The sequence below is a fragment of the Vidua chalybeata genome, chromosome Z (assembly GCF_026979565.1).
Source record: "Vidua chalybeata isolate OUT-0048 chromosome Z, bVidCha1 merged haplotype, whole genome shotgun sequence".
NCBI classification, from domain to species: Eukaryota; Metazoa; Chordata; class Aves; order Passeriformes; family Viduidae; genus Vidua; species Vidua chalybeata.
This window is the reverse complement of record NC_071570.1, coordinates 57,113,387-57,126,314: the sequence shown is the minus strand read 5'-3', so window position 1 is coordinate 57,126,314 and position 12,928 is coordinate 57,113,387. Positions and strand designations below refer to the sequence as shown.

Below are 12,928 nucleotides of genomic sequence, written 5' to 3'. Positions count from 1 at the left end.
GCCTACATCTAGAAAGTGCTATCACCTGAATAGTTGTAATTTAAAAAAAAATTTTAAAATGTAAAAAATATTTTTTTAATTTAAAAATAAATATTTACTGCTTCTCTGTTTCACAGCTCATTTCAAGCAAATCAGTTCACTGGAACAGTGTACCAGACAGTCCTGTTAACTCAGCGTCATTCTTTAAGAACAGCAAGCTTAGAAGAAACAGTGACTCCCAACACATCACCTGCTCAGTGGCCAGGTATCTAGACTTGTTTCTTTCCTCTTAAGGAAAACTGAGTTATTTGTATCCACTGTAAGAGCATGTGGCTATGACTTTCTTATAGTATTTGCAACAGATGTGTTCAGTTCTTTGATTAAAATGTTGCATTATTTTTTTCAAAACAGCTAAGTTAGTACTTCTGATTATTCACTAAGTCAAGTTGGTTTATATTGCTTTCCTTAATAAAAAATGTTAGTGCTGGATCTAGTAAAGAGAGAGCATCTAAACAGGAGGTAGGGTGAAGTCATGTCCTGTGCTCTACTTGTGCCCCCTGGAGCACCAGTATTCTACTTCTTGAGTCCTACAGACTGGGAAGGCTGTCTTAGTTTGTGCTCCAGCTAGGAATTATTTTACCTTATGGACAACTTCTGAACTACGTTGAAACTATTAAAAATAAGACATTTCTCATAAATCCTGATTTTTTGAAGCTGTAAAGTTAATGTCAGATTTCAGGTAATATATGCTGAGATCTATGCTGGTGAAACTACGCTAGGGAGCTACATTAGAGGGAATGTTATCAATGTAATGCATTTAGGTATGGGCTTCAGTTTACAGTACTGACTTTAATGTAAGCATAGTCAAGAAATGTGCTTACTTATTATGAGAATTGTTTCTTAAATCAGAAAATTTCTCTTTAAAATCTTCATGGAGAACCTGAAGAAGTCTTTGTTTTTGATGCTATGCCATTTTTTCTTTTCTGCCAAACATTGTTACTGAATCTAGAGATTTTACAGAGAAACTAGCTTGTCATCTGTTTTCTTGTTATTTAATTAATCACAGGGTTAAATTTCTCATGAGTGGGGCAAGAATTGTTAGCAGTTGCTCTTATTCATAGCATCACCTTGAACTGACTTCTATTTTTTAATAGATTCACATGCACATACGTGTGCAAATTGGAGAGCATGACAAAAAGCAGAATTCTTTGGCCATGACTATGTGCATTTTTACTTGTGTGTACAAAGTGTCACATTAAAGCCACATCTGAAACTACACCTTTTTGTGGGAGCATAAAAATATTACAAGATATTTAGTACTTGGGTGAAAGAGCACTTGCCAAACAATGTGTAATGCAAGTTGATGCCCATGATTTCTTATTGGTTTTACCACTGTAAAGTGAGAAGATAGAATATCAGCTTTCAGGATTATAATGTAGTTATATTAATTGAAAAGGTGTTATACATTTCTTTAACCATTAGTCCAAAACAGGAAGCTAAAAAACTAATAAATTGTTAAAAATTAAGAGCTTGCCTCTTTCTCCTGAAGTTTTCAACTTAGGTTTCAATGTGTAGAACTTGGAATTTTTCTACACTAAACATTACTAAGTAACATAGGTTACCAGACAAAATACCCATGATAATCTGGAGTATGTTCGCACACACATTTGTGCTTTCTTAGAGATTATGTTTATTTTATATAAACAGGAATGACGGCTCTAATACGTCTCTTGAATGCTGCTGGCGAGGATGCCCAGCCAGGTCTCACAGTTCTACTTTGTGAAATTCTAACTGCGGTCTATCTCAGCCTGTTCATCCATGGCCTTGCAACACATTCTAGCAATGAGTTGTATAGAATTATGGCTCATCCACTTAACAACAAAATGTGGTCTGCTGTCTTTGGAGGAGGAGCTCATACGCCCAGCAGAGGACAGAAGCAATTAAAGACAAAAACTGGTCAGTTCTCTTGTTTTATGTATATTTGTCTTCTGGAATTTTTAAGAAAATTATGTGACTGCTGAAAGCTGAATTACTTTAAGTAGCTTGTGTTCAATAAGAATTCAGTATGGTTTTGGATTTGCATAGAAAAACAAGGATCTGAAATTATTCGTGTAGATATCGTGTAGAAGAGTGAAACAGAAGTGAATGCTACTGAAATAAGGTTTTCAAGTAGCACAGCTGCTCTAATATGAGTGAGTTAAGCTGATCTTAGAGAGTTTCCCATACTATTACAGCCTAGTTTGTGTTTATTTTAATGCTTTCCAGTTCTCTTCGAACTGGAATATATTCCCATTTTACAAATACCAAATACAGTATGTTTTCTCTTTTTGACAGGTAGGCATCTCCCAATGCCTAGCCCACATCAGGTAGTAGTGTTCTCCATGGAATGTGTGGGGTTTTCCAAATCTCTTCCCTCCTTCAATACTCATAATCCTACCAAACGTTCAGGCAAGATACTAGATTTAGTACTAGACCTCTACATGCAGTTTGCTATGTGTGGGTTTTTGTTTTTTTTTTTTTTTTTTTTTTTGTTTGTTTGGGTTTTTTTGGGGTGTTTTTTTGGGTTTTTTTTTTTTTGTTTTTGTTTTTTGTTTTTGTGTGGGGTTTTTTTTTGTTGTTTTTGTTTTGTTGGTGTTTTGCATATGCAAAAAGACAGAAAAACTTCTGTTTGTAAGCCATTATATCAAAATTTAAAGTAAAATTTTATAATTAAAGAAGCACAGAAATTGGGCTTTTTTAAAAAAAGAAAATTGTCAGCACTGTAGTATTCTTATGGCTCTTCATTTGAAATAAATATTAAATACTTTGACCATGGTTTGAAAAGATCAGAAGTGTTTCATATCTTTTTTGGAGAGCTGCTTATTTTGCTTTTTGAATATAAGCATTATTGTGCTTGTGGATTTCTAAGTGTTCATTCCAGACATTACAAGTGAAAGGTGTCTTGTTGATACTCTAAGAACCCTTTAGAAAAGCAAACAGTCTTCAAGTTTTAAATTCAGTTAGTGATAAACTATCCTTAGGTCCAGAAAAAATTCCTGTAATGCTTTTATTTTTCATAGGGTTATGTGCTTTTTGATTTAGTTTGACTTCTATAAAACCATCAGCAAAAATGGTACAATTAACTAAGTTTTTAAGAGAAGATTTTTTAAGGACAAATTTAATTAAACTCTGATGACTTTCTAATCACATCTGAATATATATGTAGAGAGACAAAATGTAACTTTATATTTAAAAAAAATATTACTAATATTCAGATGTATGCTACATATCAAAATGCCTTCCATTTATGGAAAACTGTAAATGTGGTCTGTTTAAATATCTTCATCAGACTTACAGAAAAATGTTTTCAGAGATCTTTACCCAAAAGTGAGCTCTTATTCTGATTAGCTTTCTCAGTGGTACTGAGTATAAACATTTCTCTCTATCAGTTTAGTAAGGTAAATACATTTCCTGTCACAGAATTGTCAGAAACCTTAACTGGCTTTTGTTGGCAATTCTGCTAAATAGGTGTTGGTAACTCTATGCTAAGCTGTGTTAATACTACTGCTACCACTGGTTTAAAATGTAAAGTATTTTTGCAAAGAAGTGTATTCTGAAATGCTTACTACATATAGCCTATCTGCTGCATGTTTTTCTGAAGGAGGAATGCTGCCTGACTGATTACAGGTTTAATAAAACTGTTGCTGGAAGAATCCCGAAGGTCTACTTAAAAATTGAAGGGAAGAAGAAACATTTTTTAATACTAGTTTTTAGGGATAATCACTGAGAAAGGGGCCTAGAGGTGGTGTGGGATCTCCATCTTTGGAGTTACTTGAAAACTTGAACAAACTAGGTCATCAATTAAGTCAGCCCTGTTCTGAGCAAGGGGTTGGACTGGTTGTCTTTCAACCTGTGTAATTCTAGGATTCAGTGGGTTATTACTTGTTTTTCATGTGTGTTTATGTAAAGCAAATTTGTGGGAAAGGTATTTCTCCAAAGTCCTTTCTCGGTGATATTGAAAAAAATGGTGGGAGCAGAGAGGGAAAAAAAATAGACCTCCAGTGAAGCAGAGGGATTAGGATTAAAGTCAACTATATTTTTGTGCCTTTACTGTTTCTGATACCCAGAAACAAATACTGAGAAGTGACTGGAATGCTTGTTCCAGTCAAGTATGCTATATCCTTCTGTAATATTATTTAGATTTTTTCTGTATTTTACCATTTTGTTATGCGTAACTAGACTCTTCTCCCTTACATTTACTTTTAGGTTTTTGTGAAATGCTTCCACTCTCAAATGGAGATCAATAGCTAAAAATTCTGAACACTAATAATTCTAATACAATAAGACTATGCATGTCTTCTCCTCCTTGCCTCCCCTCCAATCCTTTAGTACATATGTGAATGTGGGTGTTGATCTCCAAGTTTGAAACTTCTTCTAAGAGATCATAACTATGTACAGCATTGGTCAATAAAGTTATTTCCCTTTCTGCTCTTTGCTTTAGAGCATGTAGTAGCTTTGAATGTAAAATTTCACTCAAGTAAATATGATCTTTCTCTTAGATTCAAATGGTAAAAACAGGAACCAAAAACCAGTATCTGGTAGTCTTATAAAGTCTTAACCTCTGTTAGGAATATTTTTAATGAAAAGCTTGTTTTAGAGCCTCTGTCACATAAGTTTGAAAGCTTTTCAGTTCAGTATGCCTTTCAGCCATGTTTCTTGTTTTTGCAGTTGCAGCAAATGATTTTGGCAAACAGAACTAGCACGTGATGTTTTGTTTTCCAAGAGGGAAAAAAAAAGAACCTTGTTGATTATATTAGGTTTTTTTCAGAATCACATTTGCCATGTTATGCTTGAAAACTACCTAAGCAAACTGTTTTATAATTTAAATCTATATAGAGATCTTAAGTTCTGTATCATCTGGAAGGTTCTTAAGGAAGAATTTGACCTTTGTTTTAACAGTTAGAAATCCATAGTTTCATTTCATATATTCAGTTATTCCATGCTGCAAGAGCAGATGAAGGGAAGTTGAGAGCAATCTGCCTTTTACTTCTTCCTGGGGAAGTGGAAGGCAACATATCTTTTGATTATCATTGCATGTCTTAGAACACGACAGAAATTAAAGGATTTTCCTTGTCTATTGGAAATACTCCAATATTCTTGGGAAATAACATCATTTTTTGAAAGTGTGTGTAATCAGTAATTTGAAATCCCAAATGACAGTCAGAACTTTAACAACATTTTTATGTCATTAATTTCTTTTAGAATGTATAAAAAGAAAGCTGCATGAGTGGTGTTTGTCAAACCACTTAGGTGGTTGTTCTTTCATTTACCTTACATACTGAATTTCTTCCAATGGCTAGCCTGCAATAGTCTTAAAAATACAAAGAGTGATCCAACAGAAAGGATTAAAGTACTTTTTAAATAAAAAAGTAAAAACTTCTAATAAAAAATTTTTTTAAATAAAACTTACCTTTTGAATTCTGCTTAGAAAAACAACCTGCAGGCCTTGTACTTGCTCATTTCTGTATCATGCAACACTTGCTCCTTGTTTCATGCCTAGTGAATTTCTTTTTTTTTTTTTTAAGTAGTTGCTAAAAATTAGCTAAAAATTCATAGTGATGCATGTGCATGCTCCTTCACTGATAAGCTTTGAATAACGAAATGAAAATGCATTGTACTGCAGTTATTGTGGTTTTGACTTTTAGTACAGGTAAGTGGACTTCAAGTACTATCTCTAACAGGAAAAAAAATTATTATACAGTATAGAAGTGTGACACATACTGTTATGATATTCCTCTTTCAAGATTAAAGACGGGATGTCTTCATCTTTTATTAGATTCTATATATAAATTGTTTTGTGGCTATTGTGGTTTAACCCCAGCCATCAGCCAAGCCCCAGGCAGCCACTCACTCACTCATTCCCCCACTGGCAGGACCAGGTAAATAGGAAGGGTAAAAGATAGAGAAAACTTGTGTGTTCAGGTCAAGACAATTTAATAGCAAAAGCTGTGCACACAGCCGAAGAGAAACAAAGAATTAATTCACTGCTTCCCATAGGCTGGCAGATGTTCAGCCAGCTCTAGGAGAGCAGGGCCCCATCATGTGCAGTGGTGACTTGGGAGGACAAACACCATGCCTCCAAATGTTTTCCCCCTTCCTCCTCCTTCCCCCCCTCCTTTATGTACTGACCATGATGTCAGATGCTCTGGAATATCCCTTTGGTCAGTTGGGTCACCTGTCCTGGCTGTATAGCCTCCCAAGCACCCCCACCTCCCTCGCCAGGGTGGAAGTACAAAAGCAGAAAAGGCCTTGGCTCTGTGTAAGCCCTGCTCAACAATAACAAAACATCTCTGTGTTGTCAACCCTGTGTTCAGCACAAATCCAAGACACAGCCTCACAATAATCACTTGTGAAGAAAACTAACTCTACCCCAGCCTCAACCAGCGTAGTAGTTCAGCTGCTTGTGCTGATAATGTTTGTCTTCATATGTAGTTAAAAATCCTTCTGAATCCTGGAATAACATGTTTATTCTTGGTCCAGAAATGACCAGAAGTAATGAATTCCATTGAATAGTGTGAGTACAGCGAATTTGTCCATTAAAGAAAACAAATAAAAAATGGTGACATATGGAAATCCTGGAAGTTCTTTTTTAAAAAACCATGTATTTAAATCTTAATGGCCTAGAGTTAAAATTGTACAGTTGGCTCAGTTTGTATTATGAGCAAGTAAGTCTTACATATGGAAATAAGTGTTTGTAAATTACCACTGTTTTTCTTTTGTTCAGACTGTTAGACCTTCTGTTTTCAAGTGATTGGAATACCTGTAAGAGTTTTGAAGGACAGTAGTCTTTCAGGCACTATCAAGACTCAGAAAGTCTCCTGTGGATAAAACACTAATAAAATAAGGGTATAGGAAATACTTAATGGTAGTTTACTCCAGGAACAGATGGGTGTGCTGGCTCTTCTTTTGCCATGCTCAGCATTATTAACAGGAGAAGGTAATTTTGGAAGCTTCCGTGGTTGTTAGTTTTGTGGGCCCTTGGTAGCAGAAGAGAATAGGAAAGTTAAAACAGTAAAGAAGCTATTTGCATTTGTGATATTCATGTTAGTTCATTCTTGGAACTGGTCTCGCCCAACGTGTTGGTGCTTGAACTCAGTGATGGAGGTATCTGTCCCTCAGGTGAGGTCCTTTAAGCCTACAGAATTGCTTTCTTGGCTCATACTTACTACTGCTGTTATGTCATAAGGCAGCCCATACTCCCCTCTGCTTAAGAAAACTGACTCAGCTAAATCAGCGTTCCAAGTTCTGTGGACTCCAAAATGAAGTTCAAAAAATCAACTTCCTTTTTATCTGCGTATTTAAGCTTTCTTTGTTTTACCTAAGTCTTGAACCCACTCCTAGGTTTCACTGTAGAAACTGATCTCTGTACATTCCATGTATCTATTTGAAAACAGAATAAAAAAATCTTTAAAAATCCCAACCATACAACAACAAAATACAAACACAAGCTCCACCTTTTACAATCAAGTAGGAAATTGATTCAAGTTCATTTTCTCTGTTATGAAAGATGGCCAACAAATGTCCAAATATAATTTCTTTTCTCCCTCGTCACTTTCACTTCTGATGTGTTCTGGAGAGTCAGAACACTTGACAATTGGAGACAAGTGAAAATTGGTATCATTCCTCCTCTACTAATAAAAGGCTATATTGGAGTATGATTCCTAACAAGATCCAGAAGTATTTCAGGTATAAGGGGATACAAATATGTTAAGATATTCCTGCAATCTTGAATGAGCTATTTCCTTCAGTTCTGTAATAATCAAGAATGGAAGTAAAACCTTCCATTGATGTTCAAAGTTTAGAAAAAGTCAATGTGGGGCAAGAGAGGGGACCTCTCTACTCCTAGGAATTAGGGTGTTACTGCAAATAATTAATCTTTCCCCATTTAGTAAGTTGTATATTAGATTGTGTTAGTTAAGATGTTATCTTTTATATTTGCTGAGGAAATGTATTGTCAGGGCATGGAGATTTAGCGGAATTGTACCACTTATAAAAAAAAATACAGATCTCTACTAGAGGGACACATGGAGTTACAAGTTGAAGCAGGAATGGCAAGCTTACGTATTTGCAATATATATACTGAAAAACAAGTCTCCTGGCTTGTCTTAAAAGCTAACATAATAAGTATTCAGTAGTTCTTATTAAAGTAATTTCGTTTTGCAAGATCGTTGGCTTGAGTAATAATATTTGTCACCTTTTAAGGGGAGATCTAATACAGTTAGGGATGTACTATTTGTGCAGGGAGTTTTTATATTCTGGAGTTCTAGTTATATATTAGTTTTATGTATTTGAGGATTAACATTTTCTGTGTTTAGTTGTTACATAAATGCTAAGATAAAATTCTGAAAACTTGTCATGATGGAAATTTTTACTTTTCATTACGAATCCGTTTATTAAAAGCAATAGGGAGGTAGAGCAGAAGGTTTAAAGCAACATATTCTATTTTTTTCTCCCATAGATGATGGAGAGAAACAGCAAAAACATTACAGGCTTTCATCAAAAATCTCTCCAAAAGAGAGTTCTCAGTTGCCTGCATTGCCATTGCTAGACCAACAATCATCTTATAAAGAAAGATTTATCCCTCCTGAGCTTAGCATCTGGGATTATTTCATTGCAAAGGTAATTTTTTGCTGTTTTGACAATTAAGTGTCTTCAATCACTTCTGGATTGGTAGTTTTTCTCTTCTTAGTCATTATTCTAGGTACTGATGTGATAGAATCTGCTTGTTTTTATTGCTTATGTTTAGCTTTTTCTAAAAAAAGCCTATACATATTTTTGAAACAGCTTTCTTGAAAACTGTTGTTATTCAATTAATTTATTTCCAGATAACGGTATGAACAAATCATGTTGATTTTTATAGTTACAGAGTACAAATGTGTATATAATTATGAGTCAGGTATTTAGAGGAACAAGGAAATGTGAGAAGTATTTATCAGTTATTTCAACTGGGTGAAATGCTTATGCATACCCACTGGAAGTCAAATTATGTTGCCTTGTTAAGTCCATTGTGACAGATCATTCTAGAAAGTTACATACTTCTGTGGAGTTGTACACACATTTCTCTATCAAGTGTTACATAAGCAAAATAAACAAGCGTATTTTAGGAGCAAGGACAAAAAAGAAAATGCAAATACTGAATAGCACAGTGAGGCAATGATAATGGGCTGATCATAAATATGGAACACTGTAGAGAGAGGATAGTATTTCTCTGAGTTCTTGGAAAAATGGAAGAGAATACACCCTAGTGGTTTTGGCTTCTCTCTGACAGGCTCGTGTGTCCCATACTTGATTTGGTATATCTGGCATGAAAATAAAATAAGAATTCAAAAACAGTGCTTTTATTTTCAGCATCAGAATTTTTCAGTAATGTAAATAATAGTTAAGGTGTTAACTGATGTATGTTTACCCTTCTCATGAGGTACAAACTCTAAATGTTACTAAACTGAGTAAGATGATATATCTACTTTTTATAAAAAGCTTTAAGCATTGTAATGATTGAATTTTTAAAAGGTAATTTAGAATGAGATGTTGGCTAGAAGATATTTACAGAATTTTGTTGAAATTTTTAGCCATTTCTTCCATCGCAAAGTAGAGTGGAATATGATTCAGAAGAGAGTCAGGAAAGTGATGAAGATGATGAAGACAATGATGGAGATATGTTTGCATCAAATTCACATAACCAAGAGCATTCTAATTCAAATTCTTACAGGTAAATAGCTCTTTAGAATGCAAGATATTTTTCTATGTCTAGACTTGCATTTCTGCTTTTCTATTTTTGAGATAATATACCAATTACTGGATTTTCCATGTATTACCTAGACTTAGTAGTTAATTTTTCACAATAATTATTTTATTCATTTTATTAGTATGTGGTGTAGTAATTTTTGAATTCAAAGTACCTATAATATTCTAAAGTATGGTTTGGAGTTTTCAGTAGTTTATAATGACGATTTGAAGCTCTAAATTTAAAACCTAATATTGAATAAGTAAGAAAATGATTTTCCTATTAGTAAATCACTTACTAGTGCTTTCTTGTTAGTTGGTCACTGATGAGATTGGCAATGGTTCAGCTGGTACTTCACAATTTGAAGATTTTCTACCCTTTGGCTGGACATGATCTTTCAGGTAATAAGCAGCAGAGTTGTCTCTTCATACCTAATCAGCACATTAAAACCAGCAATGTGTTGAATAATATGCATATGTTGTAGCTTTTAGTTCAAAAGTTCTTAGTTTTTTTAGTGATATGGGAATAAATGTTCTGATACTGTTTATCATAGAGCAGGTATATTTATGAAATGACGTGGTGGGTGGCTAAGATGAATGGGTGAAAAAGAATGCTCAGGTCTCTGCATACTTATGTTGTCTTTGCTTAGTCATGTAAGAATGTTTGCAATATTTATTTCCTGGTGGAAACACTATAATTTTTTTGTAACTGAAGTAATATCATTCCTACTCCTTGTTTAGAATTGTTTGGTTTTGGAAGAGATCTTTAACAGTCAGGTAGGTCCAACCCAGCCCACCACATTATGGACAGGGGCATCTTTTACTTGATGGTGTTGCTCAGAGCCTCATCTGACATGACCTCCCACGTCAGGGGCATCCACAACCTCTCTGGCAACCAGTTCCAGTGTTTCACCACCCTTATCATAATAATGTCTTTTTCTTATCTGATCAAAATCTACTTGGCTTGGTGTGAAAACATTACTCCTTCCCCTATCACTGCAGGCCTTGGTAAAGAGTCTCTTTATGTCTTTCCTGTAAGTCTACTTTAAATATTGAAAGGTTGCTGTATTATGTCCCTGGAGCCTTCTCCAGTCCAGCCTGAACAACCACAGCACTCACAGCCTGTCTTCACAGAAGAGGCGTTTCAGCCCTCTGACCAGTTTTTGTCGCCTTCTTTGGACCCTCTCTACAAGTTCTGTCATTCCTGTAGAGGGGTCTCCGTACATGAATATGGTATCCCAGGTAGAGTGTCACAAGCACAAATTGGAGGGGCCAAATACCCTCCCTCACCCTACTGGCTGCTCTTTTGATTCAGCCCAGTGTGCAGTGGGCTTTCTGGTCTGTGAGCGGAATCATGCTCAGTTTTCCATCCACTGGTATACCTAAGTCCTTCTCCACAGAGCTGGTCTCAGTCTGTTCATCACTCAGTTTTGGTACTGGTGATTGCCCTGACCCAGGTGCACTTGTCCTTGCTGAAGCTTGTGAGGGTCACATGGGCCCATTCCTCAGGCCTGCCAGGGTCCCTGTGGGTGGCATCCCTTCCATCCAAGAACTCAACTGCACCACTCACCGTGGTGTTCTCTGCCAGCTGCCTGCAGGTGCCTCTCACTACCCCTGCCTGTGTCATTATTGGAGAGATGGAACAGTACCAATCTCAGCATGCATCCCTGAGGGACGGCTTGTTACTGATCTCCATTTGGATGTTGAACCATAGAGTGTAACTCTTTGGGTGATGTTGTTCAGCTGGTTCCTTAGCTGTCTAATAGTCCATTCTTTTTGCTCCAGTGCGGAGGCAAAGATGTTGTGTGGAACACCGTCAGAGTCCTTACAGAAGTTAAAAGCTTAAGACATCAGTTGCTCTTTCCTTGCCCTCCACTGCAGTCAGTTCACAACAGAATGCTACTAATAGATTAGTTTGGCACAATTTGCCCTTTATGAGGTGTGTCATCTTTCTCTTAACACCTGCTTGTCATCCATGTTCCTTGATATCTTCCAGGAGGATCTGTTTCGTAATAATCTCTCCAATACTGGAGAAATCTGTTCCCTTTTTTAGCAAAAATAGCCCTAAGCAGTTCATTTTCTTATACTTGCAAATATTGACTTGAGGTTTGAACAAAGCTTACTTGTGGAGACATTTGAAATAAACTTCAACTTTCACCTGCTGGAATTATCTTTATCAAGGTTATAACGGAAAGGGGAGGAGTTTTATTATTATTTACTTGTCTTTCTAGAGCTTCCAGTTAGCTCCCCAATATGCCATGCAGTTTTGAAAACTTTACAGCGCTGGGAACAAGTTCTTCTCCGGCATCTTGAGCTGTATGGAGGTCCACCTCAACATTATATTTCAGTTCATGCTTCTGAAGATGCCGTTGCTGCTGGTCCTGCATTGCTCCGCCACAAAACTTTACTCGAGCCTACAAACACTCCTTTCACGTGAGTCTAATTTCTGTAAACACTGCCTGTAATATCTTTGATATAAATCAAGTGTTAGGTTGTTAGTGCATGTGATAGACTGCAACTTCAATAGCTATGTGAAACAAAGGGTACATGTCAGATTTCATGCATCTCTGATTTGAAGCAAGAGCAGGAAAAATGTACCACAGTTTCTAATTTTTTAAAATTCTTCTACTTAAGCCTAACATGGATTTTGAGTGTCTCTGGAAAAAGTATGCTTGACAATAAAATAAAGAATAAAACATTCGCCTTGAGAGATAATTATGGATTAGTGACAGTGAATTAAATAATTGCCCCACCTTTAGATGTAATAAAATTACCTCACAGTCTTATCAGTATTGTTACCTAAATTCAGAGAAGAAATTCTTATTATTTTTAATATTTGCATAGGTATGACTTAACATAATTGCATGTTCAGCCAGAAAAGTGTTCTCAGTCTCTCAAAGTGTAATTTCTATATAGATTTCTGCCTTTTTAATGTTACTGTCACTTGTAGATTTCACAATACAGAAAATCTGGCTTTTTCTTGTAAAATATTTCATCATGGTCACACTTTCAGTAACTCAGGTTGATTAAAAGGGACCAGTTTAACAGGTATCTGTTCTGACATTATTTTAAAACTATGATTTAAAGCAATTCAGAGTTTGATGGATTTTGGCTTGTCTTAAGCAGCTATATATAGCAGCTATATCGGTATTTATAATTTTTGCTTGAGTGTGCCATTTCTAGGGAT

At 35.7% G+C, this 12,928-nt stretch overlaps 1 protein-coding gene across 3 annotated transcripts in view; it reads left to right on the top strand.

The window, feature by feature from the left end:
* The window catches only part of DMXL1 (Dmx like 1), a 77,453-nt gene that overhangs the window by 47,664 nt on the left and 16,861 nt on the right, over positions 1–12,928 (top strand). For 2 of the 3 annotated variants that reach the window (XM_053968744.1, XM_053968745.1), the window contains exons 27-32: positions 117–244; positions 1,687–1,935; positions 8,477–8,637; positions 9,588–9,727; positions 10,058–10,143; positions 11,973–12,174. In XM_053968744.1, the coding sequence (XP_053824719.1) occupies positions 117–244; positions 1,687–1,935; positions 8,477–8,637; positions 9,588–9,727; positions 10,058–10,143; positions 11,973–12,174 (966 nt within the window). Of the gene's footprint in view, positions 1–116; positions 245–1,686; positions 1,936–2,313; positions 2,428–8,476; positions 8,638–9,587; positions 9,728–10,057; positions 10,144–11,972; positions 12,175–12,928 lie in introns of all 3 variants that reach the window. The other variant, XM_053968747.1, reaches the window with a different exon arrangement.